We start from the raw sequence: 21,494 nt of genomic DNA on the forward strand, positions 1-21,494 counted from the left end.
GAACGCTGCCCAGTGAGCCCAGCTCCAGGCCACTGCCCTTCAGGGCCAGCCTGGTCCAGGAATACTGCTGGCCCTGTGAACAGCACTGCCCACCACCCTGACCACTCCTTCCAACGTAGCCTCAGCCCACTGAGGTGCCCCTGGGAACTGAGAGCTGTCATGCTGGGAGCAAGTCCCTCTGGGACACCCCTGACCGCTCCTCTCCCGGGCTCTGCTGTGTCCCTGTGCAGAACCTCCGACCACAGGCACTCCACGTCCTCCATCAGGGCTGTCCTGGTCTATGGCCAGGTGGGGTCATCTCTGGCAACCCCAGGGGCTCACAAGCTGCTGGTGCCCTAAGGATTCCCCTGGGGCTCTGCCTCCTGGGTCCCCCGTCTGGGTGGGTCTGATGAGCCCCTCGGCCCGCATCTCTGTCCCGGGCCGCCCTGCTGCGCACTTTTCTGACCTGGGAAGGGCAGTGGAGGGCGAGGCTGCTGTCACCCTGAAGTCTCCACTCACGTGCCACCCAGCAACCCGCTGTGCAGTGAGGCGCAACCAACGCCAGCCACACCCTCCTCATGCTTGCTGACCATGTCCAGTCTGTACAGAGCTGACCTCATCACCCTGGAAGGCGACTGCCTGGATCCTGAGCCACCCAGGGGCAGCGGCAGCCAGTGACCCCAGCTGCTCGTGAGGCTGAGGCAGGAAGGCCACACATGCAAGGCCACAGCAGGAGGCTGGTGAGCGGCTCGGCAGGAGGCCACGGCCAGCGCACTCACTTCTCCTCTGTGGTGAAGATGTCGAAGCACCCGTTGGCCAGCACCTGGTCCAGCATCTTCAGCAGTGCCACCGACACCCTGTGGGGAGGGGAGGCTGTCAGGGAGGGCTGCCGAGGCCCAGGCAGGCTGACCGCACCCTGTGCTGGCAGCTGCCCACCAGGTCCCACGGGGCAGGGAGCAACAGGGCCTCACAGGCCCAGGACGCTGCACCCGGCCCTGGAACACGCCGGCAGCACGCACCACACACAACCAGCCCTACGCTGCTTCTGCCCAGGAGGGGGCCGTGAGCCACCCCGTCCCTGTGTGCTTCCAGCGGCTATCTTCAGCCAGCCACGATGCCCATGGACAGCCTAGAATCAAGGAGTGGGAGCCCCTCGGTAACTACACTGACCAAAGAAGGCAGGTCCTCCTGGTTCCATTCCAACAAAACACAAAGCACAAGTTCAGCTTCTGTGCCTGCAGACTCTGAGGCAGACGGGCAGCAGGGCAGAAAAAACCTGAGGAGGGGGCTCTGCAGCCACAGGCTGGTTGCCTCTTGCACCTTGCACCTCTACAGGGCCGTCCACAAACAGGAGGCAGGGAGGCCAACTGCTGAATCTGCGGGCGAGGCCTGGAGGCTTCCCCAGCCACAGAGCACTTCCACCCTGAGGTCAAGGGGTACGGGGCCTCCCCTGGCCTATGCAAAGGCCACTGCCGGAAAGCCAGGACCAGCTGCTTGCAGGAAGAAGCCTTGCCGGGACTCCCCACGGTAGGGAGCTGTCACGGGAACACCCTGGGCATGTTCCATGTCACCCAGCACTTTGCTTAAGTTACCTTTACTTGAGTGCACACAAAAATGGTCAATTCCCTGCCCAAACTGTGGGGTTAGGGCTTGGAGACCAGATGGGCCCAGGAGGCCCTGGCCCTGTAGAAGCAGGGTGGACAGGGCGCCACTCACCGGTCGTTCAGGAGGTTATTCTCAAAGACCTGCAGGAGGGTTTTACTGAAGCTCCCCAAAGCCTCTGGATCCTTCTGAATCCCCTTCATGTACTCCAAGAGGCTCTGCGTGGAATATCTGACCTGCAAGATGGAGAGGGGGTCAGGCAGCACGGCCAGGTCCACCTGCCACCCAGGCTGGCCGTGCAGCAGTGAGTGCAGACGTTGCCAACCATCGGGGCAACTCCACCAGAGACGTGAGGGTCCTGTAGAAGGTTACTGTGGCCTTGGGCGTGGGCCACTGTGCGCACGTCCAGGACAGGCCCTGTGGACAGCACAGCTTGGCCACCCTGACGTGCTTATGCATTCAGCACCTGTGGCATGAGTCCACAGATCAGCCACAGGCCCTGGGAGCCCAGGTCACCGCATGTGCAGATCAGATACAGGTCCCAGAGGCAGACCCAGGGCCAACGGGACTGTCCCCGAGTGGAGCAGAGCACAGCGAGAGCAGGGCCTGTTTGCCAGCTCAGCTCCAAGGCCGCGGAGAAGGCAGGTGAGGAAGGATGCCCAGGGCTGCCAGCCGAGCCTTCTGGCATGGTGGAAGTGGACAGCGTGTGGGGACGCGACCCCTAGGGCGGCGAGGCATCAGCCAGACCCAGGAGGGGAACACAGCACAAGATGAGCAGCAGCGTGTGTGACCCGCCAAGCGCAGTGTCCCCGACCAACTTGGGGAGTATGGACCCTGGGGGTGCTGGCCAGGCTGTCTGAAGTGTGACCACAGTGTGGTGACAGGGCCACGTGGGCCCTGGGACATGCAAGAGGTCTCCTGCAGCGAACAAGTTTCTGCAACTGGTTTTAAGGTCTCCCCTTGAGAGGCGGCTGCATGTGGGCATGTCTGGAGCGGGAGGGGCGGGCCTGCGGCAGCCAGGTCGGGCAGAGGCCCTTCCACGTCCTCTGAACTAGGCTCATGCCACATTTCCCAGGGAGGGTCGAGACCAGCCACCCCTCCCGTGGGAAGGACACCCAGCTACACACCAGCGCCAAGCTGTAAACCACTCTTGCGTTTTACAGAAGCACACCAGGCCAGCCAAGGCCACCAGAGGCCACTAAGGCATCAGGGCGGCCGTGGCAGAGCCACATGACAGCGGGCCCCGGGCTACACCAGAGGTGGTGACAGCCTGGCCACTTTCACGTGACGTCACTCCCCCTTCACCAGGTGGGGGCGGTTCTCCAGAATCTGCCCTGGTGGCCAAGGCCACCAGCCCCAGGCTCAGCACAGAGCCGGTCGCCTGCTCCGGAGCACACAGTCCCCAGAGCGCCACAGCAGAGAAGGCAGCACCGGCCCGGGTCCCAGAGGAGCTGTCTCCCGCCGCTCACCGTGGACTCTGTCAGGCCTCCCACCGACACGGCCAGCCCCAGCAGGACGTGGTAGCGGTAGGTGGGCAGTGCCAGCAGCTGGGTGATGTGGGGGAAGGCCTGGGAAGGTGCGTTCCAGTTCACGGAGGCCATGTCGGACCTGCAGGAGAGCAGCTGCTTGAGGCCAGGCCCACAGGGGCCCCGGGGCCCGCGCCCTCCACTACCTGGGGAGCAGCCTCTCCAGCTCCTGTCTGTGAGGCACATGAGGCACGGGAGGGCTGTCGAAGTGCAGGAGCGTCACGAACACGCTGCAGGCGTGGGCGCGGAACCGGTCGATCTTCTCGCTGGCCTGCTGGGCCACGCAGCACATGAGGCGCTCACACCTGCCAACCGAGGGCCCCGTCAGCACAGCCGCCAGGGACAGAGAAAGCCGCAGAGGACAGACCACGCCTGCCCTGAATGCCACAGGAGCTACTGGGTAGAGGGAACAAAAGGGGACCACAGGGTGGGCCGTGGGCGAGGAGGGCAGGATGGGGGCAGCACAGCCCCCACCAGGAATGCCCGGGCCAGGGGCTGAGTTGACGGGGGCTGTCCTGGCAGGGGGGGCAACAACTGCAGGGCCCCTAAGCCAGAGGCTCCTGCCTCAGCCCTCAAAGCTGCTGTCAAACAGGCCAGACTCTCAAGAGGCAGGTCTATCCTGGGGGGACCAGGTAGAAGTGGCCCTGGACAAGAGCCACAGGCTGTAGAGGTCGGGACAGGGACCGAGATGGGATCTGAGAGGGTGCCTGCCCCACAGGCGGCCCCAGGGGCCCCTGGCCACTCACATGTGGGCGTCAATCAGCGAAGGTTGAGTTCGCGCTAGGAGAAGCGTCAGTTCCATCAGGCTGGTCATGGCAGCCTCGCGGACCCTGCAGGACAGAGAGACCCAGAAGGTGAGGTACCACTGGGCTCCAGCCCCGCTGCACCAGCTGCACTCACCAGGCCTCTCGCAGCCCACGTGGGCCAGGCCCTCAGGGCCCGCGACACCCACTTCAGGGGCACCCGGCACCACAAGATGGGTCTGCCTCTCGCACATGAGGACAGACAGGACTCGCCCAGCAGGGCCTGTGGCAGGCAGGCCCCGCAGAGGAGCTGCTGACCTGCTTCCGGCAGACTTCCCAACATGGGGGCCTCCCGTCCCCCGCGCAGAGTGGCTCCCACTTGGCCCATGTCTGCTGGAGGTGTGGGGGACGCGAGGTGTGCGGGGGACTGGGAGGGCGGCCTTTGTGCCCCTCCACAGCACCCCGCCCCTGAGCTGCGAGGCCAGGTGAGGCCAGGAGGGCCTGTCTGCTGGGCAGGGCCTGGGAATGAGGCCCAGCTGGAGCCCCACAGCCCATGGGCCCAGGCAGGGACCTGGTGGAGCGCAGGGCACCCCAGGCTGCACCCGGGAGCCAGGGCACAGTGAGCCTTTGTCATGGAGCCCGCGCACTCCACGTGGCCTGCCTGGAGAAAGCCCTGGCAATGTGGCTCTGGGCCTAAGGGTCCAGTTGAAAACTATGAGAAACACTTGAAAACACGGCGCCCAGATGAGGAAGGCGAGGCGGGTTACAGACAGACCACTGAGGGGGCTGGGGCGCTCGCTGCAGCAGTGCGCCACAGGGACAAGGAGGGAGGGGCTCGCGGCTGTGAGAGGCCCAGACCAGCAGGTGTGGCTGCAGGAGTGGGCCCTGGAGGCCACCTCTGGGGGAGGCCACCTCTGGGGAAGGCCACCTCTGGGGGAGGCCAGGGCAGGGGAAGCCCTCGTCCCTTGTGCTCTGCCGGAAGGCAGCCCCAGCGGCCCCCAGAGAACACAAGACCCCCTTCTCAGCCCTCAAAGCTGCTGTCAAACAGGCCAGACTCTCAAGAGGCAGGGGTCTTATCCTGGGGGGACCAGGTAGAAGTGGCCCTTCTTCTGGTTCACACTGCAGGGAGGAGCCCAGTCACCCAGAGTAAGGCCCGGAGGGGCCTCAGAGAAGGGCCCAGCTCTGTGCAGGAAGCTGCCTTGTCTCTGCTACGGCCAGGGCCATCCCCTATGGATGGCAGAGTCCACGCTTCGGCATGCAGCCAGGTCCCCGCAGCACACGTGGCCTCCGGGAGGCCTGACACTGCCCCAGGAGAGCCAGCAGGGGCAGACCCCACCTCACAGAAGGTACCGCTCAGGGGTCAGACTGCCAGGGCACACCACATTTGCAAAAGTGCCTATCTACCCTGCTGCCCAGGAATGCCACACTGCAGCCATACCCAGAGGTCTCTCGCCAGCCTCCCACGTCTGGGAGGACCCAGATGCTGTGGAGGCCAGTGCAGGGAGGCCTGCCCACATCCAAGAGGGCTCACGCAAGGCCCTTCGGAAAGCCCTGCGGGGGAAGGGCCAACGGCAGTGCCCAGCACATCACCAGGGCGGGAGCTGCGCTCGAGGCGGCAGGAAAAACCAGCAGGAAACGGGGAGACCCAGACTAGGGTCTGAGCAGTGAGGACGCAGCACGACGCACACCAGGGTCAGGCTCCCAGCTGCAGCCTCGTGGCCGCGGGGACACCTGTCAGTGAGCAGAGCCGAGTGAGCAAGGGCGGCAACGGGCAACAGACAAGCCACGGCCCTCACGGTGCCACTGGGACCCCAGCCAGCTGCGGCGCCTGGCCTCCAACAGACCAGCACAGCTCACTGGCTCACTGGCTCCGAGCACAGCGGCTCACCAAGAGCAGACGCCCTTCAGCCAGTTCACACAGCCGCGGACCCGACAGGGCCAGCAGGACTGAGGGCGCAGGTTTGTGAACGGCCGAGGGTCCCTTCGGTTAGCGACGCCCTGTGGGAGCTTCTCCCAGATGGGACATCTGTAACTCCACGTCCTGCCACAGCCGGGAGCCAAGGACAGGGCTCCTCCTGAGGCCACAGGGGGTCCTTTCTCACAGGATGGTGGCACTCCTGTTTCTGCACCTCCAGCTAGGAGCTAGGCTGGAGATGAACGCCACCAGGAGCAGGAGACACCCAAGGGGTGCCAGCGTGGGACGCAGCACTGTGTGGGGCCAATTTCCCCTCGGTCAGGGGGAGAAGGCACAAGAGAGACGGGCAGGAGTCCCCCAAAAGTAGAGGCTGAGCACTCTCGGCAGCAAGAGACCACAAGGCGGGCCCCCTTACCAGGACCCCACGTCGCCCCGGCTGTCCGTGGTGTAGTCGCTCATGCAGTCCAGGAGTGTGCTGTACACCTGGGTGACGTTCTCCCTGCACACAGCTTCATCCGGGGGCCCCTCTGCTTTCACACCGACGGTCTGGCAGATTCTGAAATGAAGACCAGCCATGGGCCCACAAGAGCTGTGGCCAGTCCTTCCCGTCACAGTGGCCTGATGAGCCTTCCTGAGCAGACAGCGCAGAGAGGCCTCAGCCTCCTTCCCCGAGAGGCTGACCACCGTCCTCCCACTGTCCACCCTGGCTCAGCATCGGAGGGGACACGGGTCCCCAGCTGTGGAGGACAGAGGGAAGGCAGCACTGCAGCCTCAAGCTGAGGCCTTGAGCAGAGCGTTCCCCTCCCCGCCGTCCCCAGGTGCTCTGTGCTGGGCGTGACCCCAGGCCCGGCACGTGCTGGGCCCGTGCCCCACAGCCCAGAGGGACCACGACCTGGTCACGGACACTGGCCTGGGCCTCAGTCCCCAGCTCCCAGATGGAGGCTGACCGCAGGATGGCCCAGCAATCACCGCGGCTGTGCAGCACTCAGCTGCCCCTAGCCCCCAGAACTGGAAATGTGCTCTGCAGGGGAAGAACTCAGAATGCCAGAGTGAGCCCTGAGCAGACGGGGTCCCAGCACATCCGCCTGGCTGCTGTGCAGCTCACCTTGCAATGGCCTTCAAACCGTCCCTCCTGGCCTCGGCAAAGCTCACGTCCTTGGGAGAGGAGCGGGTGACTGCCATCAGGCCTGTGAGCACCTGAGGGCAACAGAAGCCTCAGCCACAACGCATGGCCTCCAAGGCCAACGGCCGGCCGGCGGACGGGTGGCTGCAGCAGGACCGCCTCCCGCGCAGCTGGGAGACTCGACCCTCTCAGCTCAGCTTAGGAAGAACGTGAGGGCGCCCCCAGCTCTCCCAGCTGCCAAGCCCTGCCCCTGGCACCACGTGGCCTCCACAGCCTGGCACGGTCTCTGCTGCTCCAGCCTGGGACTGAGAAGGTGCAGCTGCTGGCTCCTGCCGGCTGGGCCTCACCCCCCATGGTGCCAATTCAAGCCTGACAACTGCTTCCGTCTCTAGGTCAGATAGACCCCAGGATGAGGTCTAGCCAGGTGGCAGTGACAGGGCCTGTCCTGCAGGCAGAGAGGCCGCCTGAAGCTTGGGCCCCAGGGCGCACAGGAGGGAGCACAGCAGGTGGGCACGGACACCTGGGGTGTGGGGAAGGGACACAGGAGCCAACGGGTGTGTCACCTGGGGAGGAAGTGCAGAGTTGAGCGGGCTGAGGCCGCTGGGGCAGGCTGAACCTGCACCATGCTCGGACCCTCCCAGGGAGAGGACTAGGCAGGGTGTCGGGAGGAGCAACGTGACCACAAGGGAAGAGGGCACTGAGGGGTGGCCAGCACGGAGGCTGGGGCAAGGGTCTGGCACAGCCCCAGGGGCAGGCATCGGATGCACCTGGGCCTTTCTGCCTGAGGCTCACGGGGTAACTGAGGCACAAGAGGCTCTCGACGGTGCCGGCGAGCCCAGCACCCTAACAGGGCAGAGCGCGGCTCCACCCCACACAGGCTGCCACCACCTTCCCCAAAGGAAGCAGACCACCCACGAGCTACCTGCGCTTCCCAGAGGCAGGGCAGCTTCTGCCCCCACCCAGCCCTGCCATGGCCAGAGCGGGGCGGGGCACAAACAAGGGCCAGGCCCCAGGCCCACCCTGCACAATGGTCACCCTCCCCTCCTGCTTGGTGGTCTCACCTGCTGCAGCTGGCCTCTCAGGAGGAAGGCCGGGAGGGCGCCGAGGGCCGAGGAGAAGCCACAGCGGGCCATCTCCTCGGGGCCGCGCAGCTCCGCCAGGTACTGCGGGATCAGCGCCTCTGCAGGAGGAACGAGCGTGAGGACAGGCCGGGGACCCACATGTGGCCTCAAGGCTTGAGAGCGCCTGAGGCCCGTGAGGCAGGTGGGAAGGTGGTCAGGAGGGCTGTGCGCACGGCCCATGAGCCGGACACTCCGTTTTTATTTGCTAGGAATAGAGATGCGCTGTGGGAAGGATGTCCCTCACAGGCGTGAGGGGTCCTTCAGAGCCAGCAGCACACCCAGGGCTGAGGCACCGTCCCAGAGATGCCCCGCGAGCGGGCTGGGAGAGCACAGGAGAAGTGCTGGCCAAGCGGGAGCACAGTGTGAACACGCAGCTCTGAGGGAAGGGAGGGGACAGGCGGCGGGGGAGGGGAGAGAGCTCTGCCTGGGGCACCCGCCACGTACCCTGAGCTTCAGGACAGGCCTCGCCTGGCTCCTTCACGTAGTATTCACAGCAGAGAGCGGCCAGGGCTGTGACCGCGGCATCCTAGAACAGACAGGGCCCACCTGAGCAGCCCTCACCACAGTGTCCAGGCACAGGGCTGTGCAAAGCCCACCAGAGCCCCTGGCTGCTGCAGCCTGCTGCTCGATGGCCAGTGCTTCTCCGGCTGAGTGGAAGGCGCAGCTGCTTCCTGCACACAAGCCAGTCCGCCGTCTCCACGGCTCACCCAGTCGTCTTCCCTCCCAGCCGCAGTGATGCAGGTGTGGACTCCTTTCCAGGAGAGCCAGCGCAGCACGTCAGAACAGGAGGGGTGCTGGCCAGGGGACACAGCTGTGCTGCACGAGCCCCTCAGAAACCAGCGCCAGGGCCATCAGGGGCTGCCATGCAGGACGGTCAAGCCACCCGGAACACAGGCTGGGCGGGTGGCCATGGAGCGCCCACCAGAGTCCACCAGCACCTGACTACTGCTGGGTGGGCCGGTGTAGGCGTCACTGCAGACAACACTGAGGCACAGAGACCTGGCACTCAAGCCCCAGCAGCAAGACCGCTCGGCCCTGCCGAACGACAGCCATTTAGGGAACAAGAGAAAACAGGGCATCCTGCTGGCAACGTTGGACACAGGGAGGCTGCGGGTCACAAGGGACAGCGACACAGCCCACTCCCATCCTCAGTGACCAGAGCTCGCCAGCCACACACCCACGGCCCAGCCCTAGGACACGCTGGGACGCAGATACTCTCCACAAAACCCTCTGGCAGGTCTGCCCCAGTCTCCACACCTGACTACGCAGCCCCCCAGAAGGCAGGACCCACCCGAGCAGTTACTGTCAGGCTCAGGACAATTTTTGAAGGCAAGTGTCATCAGCAGGGACAGAAACACCAAGAAAAAGATGACGTTCTGGTAGCTAACAGCCACATTCCACGCCTTGTCGTAAGTGACACAGAGAGCACTGGAACCCCAAGCCTGGTGACAGGTGCGTCCCCCTCACACCAGAACACCTCCAGGCAATGACGCGCGCTGCCTTCCCCGCAGGGCGACAGGCCTGGCCAGCGTACCTTGATCTGCTGTCTGGCCTGGCTGGAAACGAGGTGAAGACTTCTCAGGGTGTCATCGATCAGCCACTGCCAGCCACCTGTTGAGGCAACAGACACGATGACCTATGAGCAGCAGCACCCACGAGCCAAGTCCTTGGGAGGTGGGGTCTGGGAGGAGCCCGAGCTGCCTGCAGTGACCTGCAGGCTGCAGAGGCCCCGCCCAAGGCTGTAGAACAGGGACTCTACCTGGGAACCCTGACCTTGCCAGCGAGGCTGCAGGTGCCTTGGGTCTCTTCCTCAAGGAACCGCCACCCACACAAACCTAAGCCCTCAGCCCAACTACACCCAGGGAGCTGGGGCAACAAACGCTTTTCTATTCAGCCAGAAAAACAGCTGGAACCAGGACTGCCCGGCCTGCCAGCCAGGGCCAGGCCAGGGGCCCAGGAGGCACCTGGCGGTGGCCCCCAGTCTATGGGGGGTGGCAGAGCTGGCACAAGCTCGAGACAGGGACTCCAGAATCAGAACCTTCCCACTGCGGCCCTTTGACATCTGTCCCAGCCCCTCCTCACTGCGACCTGAAGCAGCCACGGGAGAAATTCTCATGCCTCCCGTTGGGAAGAGATGCACTCACCGACCACGGAGTCACCTCTGAAGGGCATTCTGGAAAGCGACAGCTTCTCCACCAGAACACACACTAGAAAGGAGCACAGAGCTGCGTCACCTGCCCAACCCCCAGCCCGACTGTCCTCTACCGGTCACGTCGTGCACAGAGCTCCCCACCCACTGGGGGGCCCCCGGGAGGCCACAGTGACCTCTGCAGCTGGGCGGCTGGGCACACAAGCTCGGGTTCCCAGGAGAGGGATGTGTGCGCTGGGAACCCAGCCGCACCAGCGCGCTCCCCAAGCAGGAGGCAGCTATTCTGCACCCCAAGACGGGCCCCCAGGGCACAACCTAGGGTGGACACACAGTTCAGAGGACTCAAGTGGGTGAGGCCATCAGCGGTGACTGGAGCCGTGCCAGGCACCTGACACTCCTGAGCTAGAACCACCTCCAAGACAGAAGTGCTCCTGAGGGGTGCACACGCCCCAGCAGAGAGACAAGGGAAAACACCTGGGCACGCAGGGCGGGCGGTGAGCACCAGGGGCGCGGGGAGTCGGGGCGAGCACCCCACTGTGTCTCTGCAGAGACGCGCGAGGTCCAGCTCACTCACACCAGGCTGGGCAGTGACCCGTGGGAAACAGCTGAAGGTGCTGGATGGACACAGTATGGGGTTGCTACTCAACTCTCCACCTAAAACATGTCTGTGCCAAGGACAAAACAGCTCACTGCCCAACTGCACTGGCCTCTGGCAGGCAGAGCCGCCTCTCCTGGACTTGAGCATCCCAAAAGCAGCTCAGAACACAGACTCTGGTTTCAGGAAGCCATGTCTCGCTGGTCTCCTCTCCTGCCACCTCCTGAGCTCCTCCCACCCCGAAATGGGTTTTGGTCTATGCCCTCACGGCTCCCCAGGGCAGGCCGGGCCGCAACGAGTCGCTGAGCCAGCTCCCCTCTGCCTCCCCGGGGGAGTTTGGTATGAGGCACCTACAGAGACCTGGGTGCGACTGGTTCTCCACCCTGCACTCGGCGCAGGGCAGTGAGCGTGCACATCGCCCCACAGCCCCTCTGTGATCTCACTTGGAGACCAAGAAGCCAGAAGCTCCCATGGGCAGCAGCAGTCAGCACGAGGCGTGGCGCGGGTCAAACTGCTCCTGGGACCTTAGCTATGCAGCTCCAGACTGGAGTCAGGGCCCCACCCTGGCGCTGGGTCCCACAGGGCCAACGGCACCATGTCCATCCCCTCCTACAACCGAACTGCAAGCACAACCTGCCACTGCCCACCCGATGATGCCCAGGACCAACAGCAGCCCTGCCTGGGAACGCAGCCTGCGTAGGTGACCGGCCCACCTTCTGCCTGCAGAAGCCAAAGCCTCCCGTATAGCCTGAGGGGCCACCATAGGCTGCAGGGGCAACCTCTTGGCTAGGGCAGCCACAGCCGACCCTGGGCCACCGTCCAGGCCTGCAGGCAGCTTAAAGATGGCACTGAGGGTCCAGACCCATCCAATGCTGAGAGCGGCAATCCAACATGGGCCACATCTGGGACACCTGCACCTGCTCGCCAGCCCCACCCGGTGGCTCCCCACACACCTCGGTGACCAGGATGGACAGGGCACTGGGGATCAGTACCAGGAGCATGCCCAGGTCAGCCAGTAAGCACCTGGGCTTCAGGAAACAGATGGTCCTGTACTGTGTTCCATGAGCTCCCTGCAGACATTCAAACTGGTCTAAAACTCACCCTCTGCTCTACAGCCACATTTAAACGAACACTGTGCCGAACAGAAGAATGCCGGCTACAAACCGGAGACCAGCCCTCAGCTCCCCACGTCCTCCCACTGGCTAGCACCACTGGCTACCACCACTGGCCACCACCACCCAAGCTAGGAGCAAGCTGCGCCGGGGGCAGCTCAGGGGAGCTGGGCAGCACCTGTCACCAACATGCCAGCCAGCAAGAGCAGGGGACCACCCAGCACCTGTGCCACCGAAGGCCTAGTGGGATGCTGCTGCCCAAGGAGCAGGGTGAAGGCCATGAACATGTCCCCTCCACGGCCAAGGGCTGCAGCCTCCGCCCTCACACCTACCTGCTTGCCTCATGAGCTCTCCTCCCAGACCCCTAGAAGTCAAGAGAACACTCAGTTAGGCCCTTCCCGCACACCCAGGCCCTCACCAGGCGCCACCAACTCAGGCGCTCAGCACACTCAAACGCTGACCAGTCAGCACGTCACTGAGGGACCACCGACAGGAAGGAAATGAGAAGGCCAAGACCATCTTCCATGGCCTCCCCTCAGGGCTGGGCTGTTCTGACTGAGCTTCCACTGGACACTTGGTCTTCCTGGGCCACCACATCACATGGCCACACAGGGCAGGCCAAGCACTGTCAACTCTCGGTCACAAGCACGCCTAACAGTGTCACGTAGCTCAAGGAAGGGGAGCGCTGGAGCTGCGTCACCAGCAGTCCAGCAAGAGCGGCACCGGGACTGCAGTGAGCCAGGCCCAGGACCTGGCAGGGCTGACGGGGGCTTCCAAAGACCTCGCCAGGAAGAAAGGCTGGAAGCAGAGAGAACTGCGACATGACAGGAGCCGGGTCCCTGGAGGGTGGGCACCCACGGCCTCCCTTTCCCCTCCCTGAAGGCAGGAAGGGAGCCCAGCCTGCAGAGCACAGGAGAGCAGCATGTGCTCACCACCCACCTGAGGGCATCAGCGGCCAGGTGCTGTGCCCGCCCCCAGCTCAGGTCCAGAACATGACCCGAGCCGACAGCCTGAACTGAAGTGTGAACAGAGGGGCTGAGAGCGCGGCTCAGCACCTACGTCTCTGGGTGGGGTGGCCTCTGCAGAAAGCTGCCTGAGTCTTGGAGGCACACCAAGCCCATGGCCCAGCAAGGCCACTCCTGGTAGCCACCCAGGCACACCAAGACAAGCCCCGCCTGGAGAGGGCTGAAGCCACAGCGCAGGCACACAGCAGAGGCCCTTGGCAGCCAGGGGGAACCCAGGGCAGCACACGCAGCTCAGGTGAAGCTCAAACCCACACAAGCCCAGGGACCTGCAGCTCACGGGAAGGTGCTGGCAAGCTGCTGGCCTCTGCAGCCAGGAATGCCCACCCCCCCCCCGGACCAGGCAGTGCCCAGAGTGCAGAGGCGCCACGTGAGCTCACCTGTACAGCTGCCGCTCCCAGAGCTGTGGAGAGACAGGGCAGTCAGTTCTCAGAAGCAGCACTGTGCGGTGACCGGCGACACCAGGGCCACACAGTGCAGAGCTGGCAGGGCGGGCACCAGCTCACGGCCCACCTTGCTGTCTGCCGGCCCCACGCTGCTCTTTGGGGGCTGTCACAGAAGGAAAACTGAAGGCCAAAGAGGAAGGCCACCCAGTGACAGAACCAGGCAGCTGTGTCCTGTCTCGGGTGAGAACGGACACCCCCGGCCGCTCAGGAAGGAACTCAGGCCCCTGGGACTCTGCCGCTCCTCTCCCAGGAGGCCTGAGAGACCTCAGAGCACCGGTCACCCTTGGCCAAACCTGACCCAGCGTTCCAATGTGGAAGGAGCGCCACTCGGCTCTCCAAAAGCCTGAATCCTCACCAAAACTGGAGTCCTGTGAGGACTTACGATTCACAGGACACAGAACCGGCTCAGAGGCCACAGGAGCTGTTCCTCAGCCCGTGCTGGGCCAGCTCTGGTGTGACCAACGCGGGACCTGTGTGCCAGGCTTCCCTTAGGTGAGAAACGCCAGCCAGGGGCACAAACAGGAAGGATCCGGAACCCCAGGCCCCTGCTCCACAAGGTCAGAAAACGCCACATGGAACAGAGACGGCCCTCGACTCCGGCCTTGGGAGCAACGTGCAGTCCGCAAGCACCAGGTCAGCTCTTGCTTTGCCCAGAGAAAGACACTGCTCCCCAGAAAAACGTGTGGCCAAAACCCTGGGTTCAATTTCAGCTCATCTGAAATGCACAGGTGGAAACCAAGGTCTCTGAGTTACAGGTGGCCCCACCTGGCCCAGGACAGAGGGACACCACAGTGGGGCAGTGGCGGAAACCGACCCAGTCCTACCCAACTAAGTGCGCCGCAAAACCCCTGAAAACCTCTGGCCACACAAGCAGGGTCCTGGCACCCACATCCTTTCCCAGAACCCTGGGGAATGGCCTCCAGCTAAAGCAGGAAGAGAGCCCTCCATGGTCACCCACACCCACCCCACTGCACAGGCTCAGCCAGGGGCACACTTAGGGGCCACACACACCTGCTGGTGAATCTGCCTCAGGCCTTGCACCACGTTCTCCTCCAGATAGTCTGTGACGGGCCTGCAGAAGGTCAAACGCAGTGCTGAGCCCCAAGGACCCAGCCCTGAGAGCTGGGGCTCCTGCTCAGGCCCCACCAGCCCTGCAGACTCGCAGGGCAGCCCTCACGTCAGACCAAGTGGAGGGCATGGCAGGCTCCCCTCGCTCTCTAAGGTACAGTTAGCTGAGGACATTGAGTCCTGCGTTAGGACAGAAAGAGCATGCGGAGAGCCAGGCCCCACCGCCACATGACCACCCTAGAAGCAGGAGGCCGGGCAGAGCTGAGAAAAGCTCACAGGCAGGCAGCCCTGTGGCCTTAGGAGGGCCGGCAGCAAGGCTGGCCCTGGCTTCTGGGAACATGGACTCCAACAGGGCTCCCTGGGCCCAATGTGTGAGGGTGTCTGTGGGTGCACACAGCGGGGTCTGCACTGGGCACCGGCCGGCCCCAGTGAACACCCATGTGCTTTGCTGGGACCGTGCCCCACCTGTGTGGCCACAACGTGCTGCTACAGGTGGCCTGTGCCCTGTGCCTCTTCCCACCCCCGCTGCCACCTCAGCACTCAGACCCCAGGGCCGGGAGCCCATGCCCTCGAGCAGATATCCACAGCTCCCTCTAGGCCAGTGGGACAGGAGTGGGGTCCACGTCTGCATCCACTCCCGGCCTGCCCAAGGAATCGTCTCATCCACGTGAAGCGGCTGCAGGCAGCTTTCTCCAAGCAGAGTGCGAGCCAGGTCAGAGACAGGCATCGCGTGCGCCCAGGCTTCACTTCTGAGAAGAGCAACTCCCGGGGCTCGTGTCCACGTGCCCCTCTCCTCCCTACTTTTCCCACTTCTGTCATTCCCAAGAGCGTGACCAACTGGAAGAACCTCCAGGAGAGCTTTCAGAGCATATTCTCGAGAACCAGGTTATTACTATTATTATTATTACTATTATTCACTATTACTAAAAGTGAAACAAATAAGAAAATGAACATGGGCCAGGCACTGTGGTGCACACCTGGAATCCCTGCACCTCGGGAGGCTGAGGCAGGAGGATCCCAAGTGCAAGGCCGGCCTCAGGAACTTAGTGAAGCTCTATCTCAAATACAAAAGTGGGGGGCTGGGGGTGTGGCTCAAGCGGTAGCGCGCTCGCCTGGCATGCGTGCGGCCCGGGTTTGATCCTCGGCACCACATACCAACAAAGATGTTGTGTCCGCCAAATACTAAAAATAAATATTAAAAAAATTCTCTCTCTCTCCCTCTTTCTTTAAAAAATAAAAATAAAAAATAAAAAAGGGCGGCTGGGGTTGGGGCTCAGTGGTAGAGCGTTTGCCTAGCACGTGTGAGGCTCTGGGTTCGATTCTAAGCACCACATATAAATAAATTAAATACAGGTCTATTGACAACAAAAAAATAGACTTAAAAAAAATTAAAAAGAGGCTGTGGGTGTGGTTCAGTGGTCAGCTACCCCTTGGGTCTAACCTGCAGTACCCACGAGGAAAAACGAAGAATGCAGGAGCTGAGCAAGGCTCCTTGGAGAGGTGGATATCCCCATCACCCACCTGGCTGGCTCCAGGACCCTGGTGGCTGCTAAGCCCTGGTCAGGAGGGTGGGTGGTCCCAACCACTGACAGCCCCCAAAACAGAACGTGGGAATCTGATGACCTCAACTGTCCCAAGGACAGCCAAAGTGCCGCCCCCTACCCAGGTCACCGCGGCCACCGCACACGTGGGTGGCATCCTACCTGTCCCTCTGCACCGCCAGCTTGAACAGGGCATAAGTGACCTCCGCGCAGGCGAGAATGGCTCCGTGCCGCGTGTGCAGATCTGAGCTCAGCGCCATCGACAACAGGGCTGGGAGCACTGGGGGACGGGCAGCAGACGGCTCATCAGAGGAGGACCGTCCCCTCGAGTCCCTCCCATGGCAGCTATGTGACAGGACAGCACAGGCCACGCAGTAGGTGCAACCTCTAGGCAGGGGACCCTCCCGGGCTCACGAGGGGGCCTTGGCACACGCGTCCCACCCACAGCACAGCAGGTGACATGGGAGGGGGGACGGAAGGAGCAGGACAGGCAGGCCCTGCTGCAGAGCTCCCTGTCCGCTCCCGGCTGGCCAGGACCCCGCAGGGTTGCCAGGGGCCGGCGGGGCTGGCGGGCGAGGCCTAGGGGCTCGGAGGGCACCAGGCAGCTCTGCTGGCGTTTTCTCAGCTCCACTGTGGCCCAGGGAGAAGGCAGGGCTTCCCGTACCCTGACCACACACGCGCGCTGCCCCACCTTAGCTCAGTGACCCATGTGTACCACTGGGTCGTCACCAGCCTGCAACAGCATCAGGATCAGAGCAGAGGCCCGTGGCACTCAGCTGGCGCCGGGAGCAGCTGGCTTTGCTAGAGGCCAGTGCACCCCATGGGAGAAGGGCTGAGCCCCTGCTTGTTCAGGGTGGGGGTGGGGTGGGCAGGCCCACACTGAACTCTGACACCCAGGTGTGACTACCAGATCGTGACCCCGCATGTCCCTGAGGAGCCACCGAGCACCAGCCTCCAGGACCTGCCGCGCTCAGCCCTTGTGAAAGGTACCTCCCAGCCGAGTGTCACCCTGACGTCCAACACAGTCACTGGGACAAGTGCTGGTGGGAGCGGGAAACCCCAGGACACCGCTGACAGGAACTCTGCCCAGGAAGTGCCGCCAGCGTGCCTCCCAGGGCCTCCGCCGGCAGCTCCAGCTCCAGGGCCAGGCCGACTCCACAGGGAGCCCCATTCAGCGGGCCCAGCCCACAGCTCCCGGCAGACAAGCCCAGCTGCCGTCCCCACTCTCCGGCCCCGTCAAGCCCACGTGTTCTCAGACATCTCTCTGCAAGGGAGGCTCAGGATGGGGTCTTCCGACGGCCGGAGCACACGCACCCTGAGCGGCACTGTACTCGGGCGCTAGCTGGGCCAGGTTGTGCAGCGCCTTTGCCGACAGCTCTCTGACGTCCCTGGGCAGGGAGGGAGAAACGTCCCATCACAAGAGGTGCCTGCACCCACCACCCACGGCAGCCAAGGGGTGGGAGTGCCCCAGGTCTGGGAGAGCCCAGACTCCGGCAGGCCCACAGGGCAGGGCTGCACCTGCTACAGAGACACCCCTGCAGCCCACAGCCCCGCCCAGCCCTGCTTCTCCCGCGGTCTCTCACACTGGAAGGGTGGCACCAACAACAGCAGGTATGTAGGACAGGGACTAAGCTCCCATCCTCTGCCCTTCACACAGCCACCGGCCTGTGCCCAGAGGTAGGCGTCCAAGCCCACTCCAAAAATGAGGGACATCATGACCAAGGGTGACAAAGAAGAGCAGGAGTGTGGGTGTCTTACGAGTAGCCCCCCAGCAGGACCACAGTGAGCACCAAAGCTGGAAACAAGGAACAATGTCTGAGTGGCTCCACCAGGACTCTGGTCCCACACGCTCGCGGCTGCTCCACGCCTGCGCCTGGAGAATCAACCCAGGCTCCACGCCCTCACATCAGAGCCCGAGAGGGAGGGACGGTCCACAGAGACCTCATGCTGGACCCAGGTGCCCCCCTGTGGAGCCCACCAGGCCAGGCCTAGCCTCACAGCAGGACTGTGTCCACCAGCAGCAGGCAGCAGTGAGGACTCCGAGGTCCCTGGAGGGACTGAAGACGGGCCCACCCTGAACGGGCTGCCAACTGACCCCTCAAGAAGCTGCTCCCACCCGGGCAGTGCTGTTGTTTCAGGCCCAGGTCTGCATCTCCCTGAGAAGCCCAGCACGTGCACGACAGCTACCGTGACCACAGGGCAGCCGCCTCACCTGCTGGGCTTTCCCGAGACCAGGGGGGCCACCCAGAGAGGCAGAGCACGTGGGGTGCAGGAGAGGAGGCTGCTCAGCAGCCACAGGAACCAGCTGCCCAGGACCTAGCAGTGACCCTGCACCAGGCCTGGGGACTGCAGTCTGCACCCCTTCCCAGCCTGCTTTAAATCAGGACATCTGTGACAGCAGGGGCTCCAGCCACCCCAGCTCGACCCCAGCTCGACCCCAGCTCGCACAGCGACAGGCGGAACATACCCGTCCCAGTGGCAGATCTTCATGGCAACCAGGTGGTCTATCATCGGCTGTGTGTACTCGGGGAAGCCAGCAATAAACACGCTGAAAGAGACAAGAGGAGGGTGAGCAGGTGCAGGAGCCTGAGCCTCACCCTCGGCTCACGGGGATGCAAACCGGCACTGGCTTTCAGAGCCCAGCAGCCCCTGCCTAGCAGCTGCCGAGAAAGAGTAGCATTCATCCACAGACAGCGCAGGACCACAAGGGACCACGAGGACTGAAGCCGCCCGGGTGGCGCGGCCCGTCAGCAGCCAGCAGGAGCTTCGACAGGACACAGGACCCTGAGAGCTGAGCCAGGAAGAGGCCGGCACCGCGAGTCCTGCGACTCCAGTCTGCCCATAGCACGCCACGTGACCCGGGCCTCCCCAGAGCATGCCGGGGCTCCTGGGCTGCAGTGTGCACACCGTGTGCCCACTGACGGCCCAGGGTGCCCGCCTACATCACACCACAGCTGTGTGCGCAGGTGACGCGTGTCAGTCACCCTTCAGGAAAGCTGCTGAGTGTGTCGGGAAGGGCAAAGCACGAGCCACAGGCAGGTGAAAAGAGATAAAGGGCTTGTGCCAGAGCACAGAGAGGAAGCGAGACTGAGTAAGGAACTGGCCTCCATCTGCACAGGAACGTCCCTCCCCAGGGAGGCCAACAAGGCAGAGAAGGTGGGGAGCAGAGGCAGCCCCCACCCACCAGATAGGGACCCTCCAAAGATGGATAGACACCAAGAGTCAGCAGAGAACAGACCTGCAGATGGTCCAGCTGGGAAAGAACCCCAGAGTCACCATCGAGAGCTGCACGGAACAGTGCCAAAACTTCAAATCACGGCACCACCTCCTCCTCACCAACGCCAGTCACAGCACCGCAGGACCCTGGGCCATGCAGAGACCTGGCCACTGTGCGAAGCAGAAGAACCTGGACACTAACAATCATGCTCCTTCTGACTGCACTTCTAGCACATTCCACACAGGGGTGGCTGACCCACTGTCGGGCAGGTGGGAGCGGCAGTGTCTGGGCTGGCAGGATGCGCTGCTGCCGCACAGGTGCAAGTCTCTGGTGAGCACAGTGCACACACGCTGTGTCCTCACAAGAGCTGCAGTCCGGGTGCGGCTTGGCGGTAGGGCGCTTGCCTGGTGTGCTCGAGCCCTGGCTCCAGCCCCAGCATCACCAAGAAAGCAACCAACGGAAGAGAACAGCATGGAGCTGCACCGCTCGGCAACAACACAGGGCAACCGAAGAACAACCTCACTTCTCAGACCCCAGAGCCACACAGGAGGAAGGTGAATGGCTGGCGCAGTGGCGCACCAGCGACCCAGGAGGCTGAGGCAGGAAGCTGAGGTCCTGTCTCAAGGTAAGTAATCAAAAGTCTAAGGAGGACGTAGCTCAGTGGTGCAGCACCCCAGGACTGGAGGAGGAGAAAGAGAACCTCCAAGAAAACAGCCGCGACAAACAGCAGACCAGAAAGACCGCAGGTGGTACTGCCAGAGACACGGGAAACAGAAAAGGACACGTGCCGGCAAGGGGAGACCCGAGGGCCAACAGGGCGGTCAATGGAAGCCATCTCGGTGCCGTCCAGGGTCCAGCAGGCAACCACAGCCCCTGGCAGGCAGCTCCACTCAGCAGCGATTTCAGACGTGGTCCCCACCAGGCAGCCACTGCACGATGCACACGACCAAAGGTCAAGACACAACCCGCCAGGGTCAGGGTCAGGGTTAGGGCAGAGCCACACCTGGTCCAGCTCGCGCAGACAGGGACCAGATCTGGTCAGGTTAGGGCCAGCCAGCGCCCAACAGAGCCAGAGCTGCCTCCGCTCACAACCTTCCCAGAACACACAGGAACCCAACAGGACCCCAGGGGAACCTGTGGACAATCCCGCGAACTGTCCCCAGGGTGCTCCAAGAGGCCACAGGCACGCAGGGCAGGGCAGACAGCACCTGGGTCCACACACATTCCAGAGAGACAGGCCAATGACCATCACCCGTCAGAGGAAGAAGGTGGACACCAGACGGCCTGGTTCTAGTCCCAGCACCACCAACCAGCCAGGGAGTCCTCTGACCACGGCCACCCGAGTCCAGGGGAACCAAGGAAAGTGTTGCAGAATGCTGGAGGAGGGGCAGGGACACACACAGGAGGAGGTGAGGACGCAGGTGTGGAGGATGGGACGGGAGACGGGTGGGAAAAGGAAGCATGGGTCCAGGCAGGAGTAGGAGGGGGACACGGCAGGCAGCAGGTGGTAAAGGAGGGCCAAGCAGAAGGGTCAGGCCTGCAGGGGAGCAGGCAGAAGGCTGCTCAGACGTCCAGGATAAGGCTGCGGTCAGCTAGGTGGAGAGGCAAGCAGAACAGGCACATTTGGCCTCGTAGGGATGCGGAAGTGGTGAGTCCGGTCTGGTCAGTATGGGCCTAGTGAGGAGTAAGGGTGAGTGGCCATGGCAGGTCTGGAAGAGGCACAGGTGTCATTAGTGAGCTAGGAGACAGTCCACTTGGAGGCCACCTTGATCCATGAGAAACTAGAAGGCGACTGAAAACCGACCAGGACGAGATCTGACGCTGTTCAAGGCTGCAGATGCGGAAGTCGAGGAGACTCCCGGGAGCAGGAGGTCACCCCAGAGCAGGCCGTGACTTGGCTGCAGAAGAGCAGCAGCACTCGGACACCCAGCTGTGCCCCCCCCAAGTCCCTCAACCCTGGTGGAGGAGGACCATGGCTCAGTGACGAGCCACTGGATCCTGTGAACTCAGGACGGAGAAGCCGGAGTAGGCGGCCAAGGCCGAGAAGGCAGATGCACACGGCCAGGCCCGGTGCTGCAGGCAGGCACCCCAGGAAGCAGCAGTGCGCAGCCTCCTCCCTCGCCCACCCTCCGCTCCTGGTGCACACGTGGCACTGCAGGTCTCACGGGACGAAACTACGTGTGCTGAAGCAACTACCAACACCAGGCTTGTGTTTTTTAAAGGGCCAGGACACTGAAGTGTGCAGGACCTGAAACGACACCAGACTGGAGAAAGCAGCTCACCCAGGGAGCACAGACAAGCGAGGGCTGAATCAGCCTGCAAGGAGAAGTCCCGG

General features: G+C 63.3%; 1 protein-coding gene across 1 annotated transcript in view; it reads right to left on the minus strand.

Annotated features, from left to right (window-relative positions):
* The window catches only part of Tbcd (tubulin folding cofactor D), a 107,111-nt gene that overhangs the window by 4,451 nt on the left and 81,166 nt on the right, over positions 1-21,494 (minus strand). Inside the window, exons 18-34 of the mRNA XM_076869349.2 lie at positions 18,410-18,490; positions 17,257-17,330; positions 16,105-16,222; positions 14,345-14,405; positions 13,268-13,290; positions 12,198-12,229; positions 10,154-10,216; positions 9,544-9,620; positions 8,454-8,535; positions 7,950-8,068; positions 6,871-6,962; positions 6,181-6,321; positions 3,854-3,937; positions 3,254-3,412; positions 3,051-3,189; positions 1,696-1,817; positions 759-836 (exon numbers count right to left, since the gene is read on the minus strand). Of these exons, the coding sequence (XP_076725464.2) occupies positions 759-836; positions 1,696-1,817; positions 3,051-3,189; positions 3,254-3,412; positions 3,854-3,937; positions 6,181-6,321; positions 6,871-6,962; positions 7,950-8,068; positions 8,454-8,535; positions 9,544-9,620; positions 10,154-10,216; positions 12,198-12,229; positions 13,268-13,290; positions 14,345-14,405; positions 16,105-16,222; positions 17,257-17,330; positions 18,410-18,490 (1,545 nt within the window). The remainder of the gene's footprint in view (positions 1-758; positions 837-1,695; positions 1,818-3,050; positions 3,190-3,253; positions 3,413-3,853; positions 3,938-6,180; positions 6,322-6,870; positions 6,963-7,949; positions 8,069-8,453; positions 8,536-9,543; positions 9,621-10,153; positions 10,217-12,197; positions 12,230-13,267; positions 13,291-14,344; positions 14,406-16,104; positions 16,223-17,256; positions 17,331-18,409; positions 18,491-21,494) is intronic.

The sequence above is a fragment of the Callospermophilus lateralis genome, chromosome 11 (genome assembly GCF_048772815.1).
Source record: "Callospermophilus lateralis isolate mCalLat2 chromosome 11, mCalLat2.hap1, whole genome shotgun sequence".
In the NCBI taxonomy this organism is placed as follows: domain Eukaryota; kingdom Metazoa; phylum Chordata; class Mammalia; order Rodentia; family Sciuridae; genus Callospermophilus; species Callospermophilus lateralis.